The 12,218-nt window shown below is 36.8% G+C and overlaps 1 protein-coding gene across 3 annotated transcripts in view; it reads left to right on the top strand.

Annotated features, from left to right (window-relative positions):
• The window catches only part of ABCA5 (ATP binding cassette subfamily A member 5), a 79,918-nt gene that overhangs the window by 25,773 nt on the left and 41,927 nt on the right, over window positions 1–12,218 (top strand). For all 3 annotated transcript variants that reach the window (XM_033181963.1, XM_033181962.1, XM_033181964.1), the window contains 4 exons: window positions 824–971; window positions 4,534–4,702; window positions 7,500–7,558; window positions 11,199–11,309. In XM_033181963.1, coding sequence (XP_033037854.1) covers window positions 824–971; window positions 4,534–4,702; window positions 7,500–7,558; window positions 11,199–11,309 — 487 coding nt within the window. The remainder of the gene's footprint in view (window positions 1–823; window positions 972–4,533; window positions 4,703–7,499; window positions 7,559–11,198; window positions 11,310–12,218) is intronic.

Below are 12,218 nucleotides of genomic sequence, written 5' to 3'. Positions count from 1 at the left end.
AACCTCCAGTACATTTCTCTTTCTATGCTATCACAAATGTCTACTATGAATGCTTTAATAATTGTGTTAATTAATCAAAATATTTGCTTTCTTTTCACTATTGGAAAGATGCTAACCATAATTTTATTCTCTGATATTTAATTTGTTTGGCTTCCATATGGATCATAACCCTTTTGTTTGCATTTGTTATTATTAATATTGCAGTTTATTTTTATTTCATTTGTTAGTAATTACATTATAATTAAATACCGCTAGAGTGAATATATCCTAGTTAAAGAAGCACAGCATTAAAAACATGATTGAGGCCGGGCGCGGTGGCTCAAGCCTGTAATCCCAGCACTTTGGGAGGCCGAGACGGGCGGATCACGAGGTCAGGAGATCGAGACCATCCTGGCTAACACGGTGAAACCCCGTCTCTACTAAAAAAAATACAAAAAAATTAGCCAGGCGAGATGGCGGGCGCCTGTAGTCCCAGCTACTCGGGAGGCTGAGGCGAGAGAATGGCGTAAACCCGGGAGGCGGAGCTTGCAGTGAGCTGAGATCCGGCCACTGCACTCCAGCCCGGGCGACAGAGCGAGACTCCGTCTCAACAAAAAAAAAAAAAAAAAAAAAAAAAAAAACATGATTGAAAGGAATTGTATTTTTGTAAAGTCTTTATTGTTTTCCTTATAAATTTATATTATTAATTTGGTAAACTGTTTAATCTATTAAAAGGCGCAGTTGGTTACTGTCACTCTGGATATGCTAAATAATTCTAAGTAGTGTTAGCTTTTGCTTGTTTTTGTCATTTTTATGTAATAAAGTTAGTGTTTCTATTTTTCAGGTCATGCATTTAGAAGATTTTAATGAAGGTGCTTTATTTTCAAATTTGACTGCGGGCCCATATCCTCTAATTATTACAATTATCATGCTCACACTTAATAGTATATTCTATGTCCTCTTGGCTGTCTATCTTGATCAAGTCATTCCAGGTATGCAGATAGTCTTTGAATTTTACTTTAAAGATGTTTAGGCTTTTTTGCCCACGTAGGTTCAGCTTAATTTTAAGAATTTTTTCCTAGCCAGGGTACCCTAAGTCATATTCATTGTTAAAGCTTTTAATTTGACTTTAAATAAGTATATTTTGTACGTTAGGCTATAGCCACTAGTGAACATAAAGAGATTGTGTACAAAGAGAGCAGTTTGTTTTGAAAGCCTTAAGTCTCCAGTTGATCTTAACTTGGTCCTTCTTTATATCAGTCTTTTAATTGAAATATTATATTTTACCCTCTAAGGTCTAAAACTGTGAAGTGATCTTGTAACTCCTACCATTTTCTTTATCTCCTGTCCATATCTATAGCCAATATAGCAAACTCCTATAGATTCAATAGTAATATTAAGTATCGAGCATCTTACCTTTTCCCCTTGTTTTCCTCATTACCTGTGTCTGTATTCTACACCTGTATGGTCTTATTGGTAACTACTAGCCACGTGTGGCTTTTAAAATTTAAATTGATTACAATTAAATCAATTAACTATTTTTTTTCAGTAGCACAAGCCACACTTCAAGTGCTCAGTGGCCATATATGGCTGTTAGTTACTGAATTGCATGGTGCAATCTAGGTGTTCTGTAGAACATTTTGACCATTATGAAAGTTGTATTGTATAATACTAGTCTAGACTAGGGACACGGACCTTACTAGTTGCCTGTGAGGAACTGGGCTGCACAGCAGGAGGCAAGTGAGTGAAGCTTCCTCTGTATTCACAGCTGCTCCTCATCGCTCGCATTACCACCTGAGCTCTGCCTCCTGTCAGATCAGTGGCAGCATTCGATTCTCATAGGAGTGTGAACCCTGTTGTGAACTGCGCGTGTGAAGGATCTAGGTTGCATGCTTCTTAGGAGAATCTAATATCTGGTGATCTATCACTATCTCCCATCACCCCCAGATGGGACCACCTAGTTGCAGAAAAGCAAGCTCAGGGCTCCCCCTGATTCTACATTATAGTGAGTTATATAATTATTTCATTATATATTACAATGTAATAATAATAGAAATAAAGTCCACAATAAATGTAATGCATTTGAATCATCCTGAAACTATCCTTGCCCCCTGTCTGTGGAAAAATTGTCTATCACAAAACCGGTCCCTGGTGCCAAAAAGGCTGGGGACCACTAGTCTAGACCATTGCAGTACCTCTCATCTAGTTACATACCTCAAGTCTGTCTCAGCACTTCACCCCTCTTTTTTTGAAGTTTTATTATTTTTTAATAGATTTTTGGGGAACAGGTGGTGTTTCGTTACATTAATAAGTTATTTGGTGTTAATTTCTGAGATGTTGGTGCACCTATCACCCTAGCAATGTACACTGTACCCAGTGTGTAGTCTTTTATCCCTCACCCCCCCCCCCACCTTTTCCCTGAGCCCACATAATCCATTGTATTGTTGCTGTGTCTTTGCATCCTTGAGAACTTAGAATAATGGTCTCCATTTCCATCCAGGTTGCTGCAAATGGCATTATTTTGTTCCTTTTTATGGATGAGTAGTATTCCATAGCGTGTGGCGTGTGTGTGTGTATGTGTGTGTGTGTATCACATTTTCGTTATCCAATTGTTGGAATGGGCATTTAGGCTGGTTCCGTATTTTTGCAATTGTGAATTATACTGTTATAAACGTGTGGGGAAGTATATTTTTCACATAATGACTTCTTTTCCTCTGGGTAGATGTCCAGGAGTGGGATTGCTGGATCAATCGGTAGACTTACTTTTAGTTCTTTAAGGAATCTCCACACTATTTTCCATAGTGGTTTTACTAGTTTACATTCCCACCAACAGTGTAAAAGTGTTCCCTTTTCACCACATCCATGCCAACATCTATCATTTTTTGATGTTTCAATAATGGCCATTCTTGCAGGAGTAAAGTGGTATCCCATTGTGGTTTTGATCTTCATTTCCCTGATGATTAGTGATATTGAGCATTTTTTCATGTTTGTTGGCCATTTGTGTATCTTCTTAGTGTTATCTATTCTTGTCCTTAGCCTACTTTTTGATGGGATTGTTCGTTTTGTTCTTGCTGATTTGAGTTACTCATAGATTCTAGATATTAGATGTATGTATTATGAAATCTTTCTCCCACTCTGTGGGTTGTCTGTTAACTGCTAATTATTTCTTTTGCTATGGAGAAGCTTTTTGGTTTAATTAAGTCCCATCTATTTATCTTTTTTTGATTGTTGCATTTGCTTTTGGGGTTCTTGGTCATGAAATCCTTGCCGTTTTTTCTGATGTTATCTTCTCAAATTTTTATGGTTTCAGGTCTTAGATTTAAGTCTTTGATCTATCTTGAGTTGATTTTTGTATAGGGTGAGAGATGAGGATCCAGTTTCATTCTTCTACATGTGGCTTGCCAATTATCCCAGCACCATTTGTTGAGTAGAGTGTCCTTTCCTTACTTTTATGTTTTTGTTTGCTTGCTGTTGGAGCAGTAACAGTTCCCAGAGGAATGCCAAGTACTGATAAAATCAATTGGAATCCTCTGTACTTGGCATCAGATCCCTTTGAAATGTGGCCAATCTAGAAGAAGAGTAGATATTTGAAAACATTGAGGAGTGTAGGTATTTTGAGGGGGAAAAGGGAGAAAATGGAACATGTTGTGTGGGCAGTTACCACTGTATACTATTTTCTTTTCTTTTCTTTCCTTTTCTTTCTTTCGAACAGGGTCTTGCTGTGTCTTTTTTGAGACAGGGTCTTGCTGCGTCTTCCAGGCTGGAGTACAGTGATATGATCACAGCTCACTGCAGCCTCAGCCTTCTGGGCTCAAGTGATCCCCTTGCCTCAGCCTCCCAAGTAGCTGGGACTACAGGTGTGCACCACCACATCTGACTAATTTTTTGTATTTTTTGTAGACAAGGTTTTGCCGTATTGCCCAGGCTGGTCTCAAACTCCTGGGCTCAAGCAATATGCCAGCCTCTGCCTTCCAAAGTGTTGGGATTATAGGTGAGAGCCACCATGCCTAGCTTCACTGTATACCATTTCTAAGTCTCATATTTCTATCCTGTTGCTTTGTTGCTCTCCCTAATTCTGTAGTCTTTTCCATGAAGCATATCCACTTTTCTAGATACTACCTGTTTTCAAAGACCATTTAAGATGGTGCCCATTCAAGTCTTCAATGCATTCAGCCTGTGTTGTGTTCTTGCCATTTGCCATCTGCTTGTACTCATAAAGGTTTTAGTTCTGTTAGCATAGAAAATGTGCTTTATTCACTTTTACATCTCACTCAGCAAGTCTGAAACTATTTATGGACTAGAATTATTTATCAGTACAACTGTGATTCATACAATATTGATTTAATACTTTACTCCTAAACTTTATTTACTTATTACTTTCTAATGACAAATGAAAATGGTATATATTTATTGTGTACAACATGATGTTTGGAAATATATGTATGTTGCAGAATGGTACCTAAACTTTAGATGCAGGTTGTCATATGTTTCAAATGCTGTCTTTATGATTTAAAAACTAATCATGATAACTCAGTTTTTAATGTTTTCTTTCAGGGGAATTTGGTTTACGGAGATCATCTTTATATTTTCTGAAGCCTTCATATTGGTCAAAGAGCAAAAGAAATTATGAGGAGTTGTCAGAGGGCAATGTTAACGGGAATATTAGTTTTAGTGAAATTATTGAGCCTGTTTCTTCAGAATTTGTAGGAAAAGAAGCCATAAGGTATGGTTCAATCTTTGGCAATTTACGTGTAAGAACTGCTGATGGAATCTGCCACATTTAAATCCTGTTCTTTAAATATGTATGTATGGTATCTTAGATTTGGTACGTACACCAGGATTTTAAAACATTAATAAGAGCTACTTTTCTCTTTTTCTTATTTTCTTTGCAACCATTTAGAATAAAGTTGGTGCTAGGTTTGAAATTTTATGTTTCTTTCTTTCTGTTTTTTGAGATGGAATCTCACTCTGTCGCCCAGCCTGGAGCACAGTGGCATAATCTCGGCTCACTGTAACCTCCGCCTCCCAGATTCAAACAATTCTTGTGCCTCAGCCTTTCAAGTAGTTGGGTCTACAAGCATGCGCCACCATGCCTGGCTAATTTTTATATTTTTAGTAGAGACAGGGTTTCACCATGTTGGCCAGACTGGTCTCGAATTCCTAGCCTCAAGTGATCCACCTGCCTTGGCCTCCCAAAGTGCTGGGATTACAGGCGTGAGCCACCACACCTGTCCCCTGAAATTTTATGTTTGAATGAAAAAGGTTAAAAGTAATAAAACCCGATGTTTATACAATTAATGTTTAAAGCTTTTCCCATTATGTAGACGGAAACATGATAAATATTAACTCTATAATTTTATTCATGCTACATTGTCTTATATAGCATATTAAATTGTCATCTGTTAATTTGATAGACTTTTAGGGTTTTTGACATAATTAGAACATTTCATTACTTTAATGTTTAGGAACCAAAGAAATTCATTACTATTCCTTGTTAGGTCAGTCAGTACCAAATTTAGAAATAAAATTAGGTGAAAGAAAAGAAATAAAATGAAATAAAAAAGTGAAGCATAATATTTTTTAAATTTAAGAAAAATATAAAAATTCCAGAGAGAGTCAAAATACTTAAGATGTAATTCGTTGGTCAGTGGCCTGCTTTCTCAAGGGTAAATTTTAACTGATTAACAAATCATTTCCTTAAAAAAATATGAAAAAATAAGGTAGAATAAGAAAATCACTTCACATTTGTTAATGGTTTGAAATTTGTGCTGACATGAAATTACATCTGATTTATATCCCCCTTCACTGACGTAACAAGTGTTTGATAATCAGAAATGAAAAAACAGTCCGTAAATTGCTTAAATCAAATGCTTCACTTGGTTTTAGAAGTTGGGTTGGCATGAAAAATGAATCAATGACACTAACAATGGAAAGGAATACTATGCTTTTCTCTTGTACCTTCTTTAAAATAATTTTATAGTTGATCCCTGAAAAACACAAGTTTGAACTACACCAGTTCACTTATACATGGAATTTTTTCAGTAGATATATTGGAAATTTTTTTGGAGATTTGCAACAATTTGAAAAAACTCACAGGTAAACTGTTAGCCTAGAAATACCAAAAACAAATAAGTTAAGTATGTCATGAATGCATAACATGTTTATAGATATTAGTCTATTTTAACATTTACTACCATAAAATATACACAGATTATAGTAAGTTATACTTTGTCAAAGCTTAATGTACACAATACTGACAGACCATACATTATATGCCAATGCACAGTTGAGAGAAATGTAAACAAATGTGAAGATGCAGTATTAAATCATAGCTGCATAATATTAACCACAGTATTACTGTACCACTGCGATGATTTTGTAGCACTTTCTTTTGCTGTTATGGTGAGCTTATGTGCTCCAAGTATATACTTCAAATGCCATGTGACTCAGATTATCTCCTTGTGAGCCGTTCATCTCTCCAGTAAATTGCATATCATGATGAAAAGTAATGTCTCAGGGGTTCTTGCTTATTTTTTTATCATGTTTAGTGCAATACCATAAGCCTTGAATAGCATCATGGAATCCATAGGAATTGCCACTAGTGATGCTGGAAGTGCTCTCAAGAAGCAGAGAAAGGTCATGACATTATAAGAAAACGTTGAATTGCTTGATATTTACCATAGATTGAGGTCTGTGGGTGCAGTTGCCTGTTATTTCGGATGGAGTATGCATCTTGTTAATCTTATAAATAGATGATGTAAATTGATGGCATCGATAAATACAGTATAATACTGTAAATATATATATTTTTCCTTATAATGTTCTTAACATTTTCTTTCCTCCAGTATACTTTATAAAAATACAGTATTTAACATGTAAAACCTATGAAATATATGCTAGCCAACTGTTTATGTTATCTGCAAGACTTCCTATCAATAGTAGGCTATTAATAGATTAGTTTTAGGGGAGTAAAAATGTTATATGTGAATTTTCTTTTTTTTTTTTTTTTTTTTTTTTTGAGGCGGAGTCTCGCTCTGTCGCCCGGACTGGAGTGCAGTGGCCGGATCTCAGCTCACTGCAAGCTCCGCCTCCCGGGTTCACGCCATTCTCCTGCCTCAGCCTCCCGAGTAGCTGGGACTACAGGCGCCCGCCGCCTCGCCCGGCTAGTTTTTGTATTTTTAGTAGAGACGGGGTTTCACCGTGTTCGCCAGGATGGTCTCGATCTCCTGACCTCGTGATCCGCCCGTCTCAGCCTCCCAAAGTGCTGGGATTACAGGCTTGAGCCACCGTGCCCGGCGTGAATTTTCAACTGTGTGTGGGAATTGGCACTCCTAACCTGTGTTTTCAAGCATCAGTTGTATAGTTATTATCAACTTTATTTGGCTCATTGTTTTAGTAGGAAAGTACTTTATTATTATTTTATTATTCTTATAAAATATAGCTTTGATAAACATATACATGTAAACAAACATACTTGTAAATTGCTTTAAATACTTAAAATATAAAACTTTATATTTCAGAATTAGCGGTATTCAGAAAACATACAGAAAGAAAGGTGAAAATGTGGAGGCTTTGAGAAGTAAGTTGTTTTCCTGGTATTCAGGCCATAGTATTTAAAGTACAAATAGAAAAATAATTTGCATAGCTTGTGGGAAATTTAAACTTCTCTACCATGATTTTCTGTCTTGCTTTTATTTTGTTTTATTTTATTTTATTTTTTGAGATGGAGTCTCGCTCTGCCACCCAGGTTGTAGTGCAATGGCACTCTCTTGGCTCATTGCAACCTCCGCCTCCTGGGTTCAAGTGATTCTTCTGCCTTAGCCTCTTGAGTAGCTGGGATTACAGGTGCATGCCACCATGCCCAGCTAATTTTTGTATTTTTGTAGAGACGGGGTTTCACCATGTTGGCCAGGCTGGTCTCAAACTCCTGACCTCAGGTGATTTGCCCACCCCAGGCTCCCAAAGTACTGGAATTACAGGCATGAGCCACTGTGCCCAGTCTCTGTCTTGCTTTTTGAGATACTTTCATTTATGTGATTAATATTAAAAATAAAACTAACAACATGAAATTTGTAAAAGTAAAATGTAATATCTATTAAAATGAAAAATACTCAATTATTTGAATAAGGCTATGTCCTTGTTTCTCTTTATTATTTTGCATGTATATACAATGCATGTTAGTTTTTAAAAAATTCATTTGGCCTATCATAGGGTTTTTCAACCTCAGCACTACTGACATTTTGGTCTTGATAATTCTTTGTTGTGAAGAACTGTTCTTTACTGTAGAATGTTTAGCATTATGTCAATGTGTTAGTCAGTCCCCGGAACCAATAGAATACACACACACTCACACAGACACACAGACACACACACCGGTATGAGTGTAGGGTGGGGGATTAGGGGAGGTTTGTTTTAAGTAATTCATGAAATCGTGGGGCCTGGTAAATGTAGAAATCTGTAAGGCAGCTTGGAAACTCAGGCAAGAGTTGAAGTTTCAGTCTTGAGTCCAAAATTTGTAGACAGGCTCACAGGCTGCAAACTCATGTAGGAGTCTGTTACATTCTTGAGGCAGGACTCTTCCAAGGAACCTCAAGTTTTTTCTCTTAAGGCCTTCAACTGATTGAATAAGGTTTACCATTATTATCAAGACTAATCAAGTTTAAGTCAGAAGATTATAAAAGTTAACGACATCTACAGCAACATCTACATCAGTATTTGACCAAATAAATGGGCACCATAGCCTAGCCAGGGGGACCCATGAAATTAACCTTCATAGGCACCATCCCTGGCTTTGATCACTGAAGAGAGAAGGAGTTCTGCCTCAAGAGTGTAACAAATTATTGCATGAGTTTCCAGCCCATGAATTTTGGACCCAAGACTGCAACTTTAACTCTTGCCTGAGTTTTCAACCTGCCCTACAAATTTTTGGGACTTACTAGACCCCACAATCTTCTCAAGAAATTTCTTAAAATAAACCTTCTCTAATCCTCCAACCCCACACTCATACTTGCTCCATTGTGTGTGTGTGTGTGTGTGTGTGTGTGTGTGTATATTCTATTGGTTCTGGAGACTGACACACTGCTAAACATCCCTTGCACACTGCTAAATATCCCTGGCACACTGCTAAACATCCTCTCCTAGTTGTAACAACCAAAGATGTCCCCAGGCTTTGCCAAATGTCTTCTAGGAGGCAAATTAATTAATTAAGAAGAAAGTAGGTATAGTGGTATATTAATAGAGTTTTAGTTTGCATTTGCCTAATAACTGTTATTAATCACCTTTTTATATGAGTATTGGCATTTGGAAGTTTTCCTTTATGAAATGCCTATTTAAGTTCTTTTCACATTTTTGTTTCAAGACCTTTGTTAGATACAGGTATTTAAATATTTGATCTCAGTCTGAGATTTGCCTTTTAATTCTACTAGTAGTGTCTTTTGACAAACATAAGTTCTTAATTTGAATGAAGTCCAATTTATGAATCTGTTCTTTTATGGTTATACTGCTTTTCACATCTTTTTATTAAACATTGGAGATTATATATAACCTCCAATGTAAGTTATTGGAATAGCTAATTAATTGTAATTATAATTGTAGTAACAATTACAACTAATTGTTTCTAATGCAAAGAAGCAAGAGAATGAAATAAAAGGCATCCAGATTGGAAAGAATGCAGTAAAATTATATGCAGTTGACACAATAATCTATTTTTAAAATCTTTTAGGTTGACAAAAAATAATAGTGGAACTCAACAGTGAGTTTTGCAAGATGATAGGATACATGATAAATAATGGAAAAATTAATTGTATTTCTATATGTTACCAACACATAATTGGAAATTAAAATTAAAAATAGCATTTAGCATCAAATATATGCTTACAGGTAAATAAGACAAAAGATGTAAAAGATATATCCTGAAAAGTACAAAACATTGCTGAGAGAAATTAAAGAAGATTTAAATAAGTAGAAATACCACATTCATGAGGCAGAACACTTAACATTTGGTTGTTGAGTTCTCTTTCTTCTTTTAACTTAGATTACTGGCCTTAGGATCTGAGACTTTTTCCTTCTTGTTTTATATTTTAGCCTTCTTAGTCTAGTTTTTGTTGTTGTTGTTTGTTTGTTTTTGAGACAAGGTCTTGCTCTGTCCCCCAGGCTGGAGGGCAGTGGCACAGTCTTGGCTTATCATAGCCCTGACTTCCCAGGCTCAAGTGATTCTCCCACCTCAACCTCACGAGTAGCTGGGACTACAGGTGCCACCAAGCCCAGCTAATGTTTGTATTTTTTGTAGAGATGGGGTTTCACCATGTTGCCCAGGCTAGTCTCGAACTCCTGGGCCCAAGTGATCCTCCTGCCTCAGCCTCCCAAAGTGTTGGGATTGCAGGCATGAGCCATTGTGCCTGGCCAGCCTAGTTTTTTGATAAGCCATTTCTGCTTCATCATTTCAGATCCCCATCTCCTGTCTTCCTTCATTCCTTTACATATCCATTCAGTGATATTGCTTCATTAAATCTAACCTTTCAAGCCATTTCTATACTATTAGTTAATTTCTTGTTTTGTTTTTGCTAGTTTATTTAAATGCCCAAATATCCTTGAGAACAAATTTTTGTTTGTTTTAATTCCCTTGGTAATTCCCAAAAATTGGGACATAGAAAACTCCCAAATATTTCATATACTCCTAAATCTTACTGTATGAACAAATAAAGTTTTTATTTTTAATTTTATTTTTATTTTTATTTTTGAGACGGAGTCTTGCTCTGTCCCCCAGGCTGGAGTGCAGTGGCGCGATCTCAGCTCACTGCAAGCTCCGCCTCCCGGGTTCACGCCATTCTCCTGCCTCAGCCTCCCGAGTAGCTGGGACTACAGGCACCCGCCACCTCGCCCGGCTAGGTTTTCGTATTTTTTAGTAGAGACGGGGTTTCGCCGTGTTAGCCAGGATGGTCTGGATCTCCTGACCTCGTGATCCACCCGTCTCGGCCTCCCAAAGTGCTGGGATTACAGGCTTGAGCCACCGTGCCCGGCCGTTTATTTTTATTTACTTTCCTTACTGTTTATATCATTGACTGTAACAAAGAAACTATTTTACCTGCTATCAAATATGCTGGTAGCTTTAAATATGTATTTATAGATATATTGCCTTAAAGATTGCTCAAATATGAATTATCATACATAGCTGAATAGACATAAAAATCACATTTGAGTCTTCTTTTTTCCTGAATTAGATTTGTCGTTTGACATATACGAGGGTCAGATTACTGCCTTACTTGGCCACAGTGGAACCGGAAAGAGTACATTGATGAATATTCTTTGTGGACTCTGCCCACCTTCTGATGGTGAGAGTTTTCTGTCTCAAAGAAAAAAAAATTCATTGTATATATTATTTAAATGTGTATTGAATAATTTTTGTCAGTGATTGGGACTACTTTCCGTATCTGTAAAGGTGTTTTCTCTTTTTCTTGGCTATACACATTTGGTTGCTTTTAGTAGAAGATAAAAATGATTCTATCATGTTTAATAAAGTAAAAGGGATCTAATATTATACATATTTCTATACACATACACACATAGATATTGTGTATGTATGTGTTTTTATTAATCATTTTCAAGAAAGGATAAATTAATAACTTATAAAGGATAAATAAATGACTTTGAAGTTGAGAAAATAAATATAGATATCTAAATATACAGCAGTAGTTCAGAAGGCAATAATCATAAATGTTCATACTATCTTCTAAAATAGAATTTTAAAAGCATACCTCAAAAGTATAATTTTGATATGTGATTGTTCGGTAGGTGAGAATTCATTATAGTAGCTCCATATTTTGACAGTAACCAAATAGAGTGGCAGTACAATAAATATTTTACTTTACAAAAGGGCTGAATTGTATTGAATCTGCATTTCAACTCTTTTTTTTTTTTTTTTTTTTTTGAGACGGAGTCTCACTCTGTCGCCGGGGCTGGAGTGCAGTGGCCGGATCTCAGCTCACTGCAAGCTCCGCCTCCCGGGTTCCCGCCATTCTCCTGCCTCAGCCTCCCGAGTAGCTGGGACTACAGGCGCCCGCCATCTCGCCCGGCTAGTTTTTTGTATGTTTTAGTAGAGACGGGGTTTCACCGTGTTAGCCAGGATGGTCTCGATCTCCTGACCTCGTGATCCGCCCGTCTCGGCCTCCCAAAGTGCTGGGATTACAGGCTTGAGCCACCGCGCCCGGCCTCAACTCTTTAAATGTTATTTAACTTTTAAA

This window comes from Trachypithecus francoisi, unplaced genomic scaffold (assembly GCF_009764315.1).
Source record: "Trachypithecus francoisi isolate TF-2019V2 unplaced genomic scaffold, Tfra_2.0 Lachesis_group20, whole genome shotgun sequence".
In the NCBI taxonomy this organism is placed as follows: Eukaryota; Metazoa; Chordata; class Mammalia; order Primates; family Cercopithecidae; genus Trachypithecus; species Trachypithecus francoisi.
This window is presented reverse-complemented; position numbering and strand designations above follow the sequence as displayed.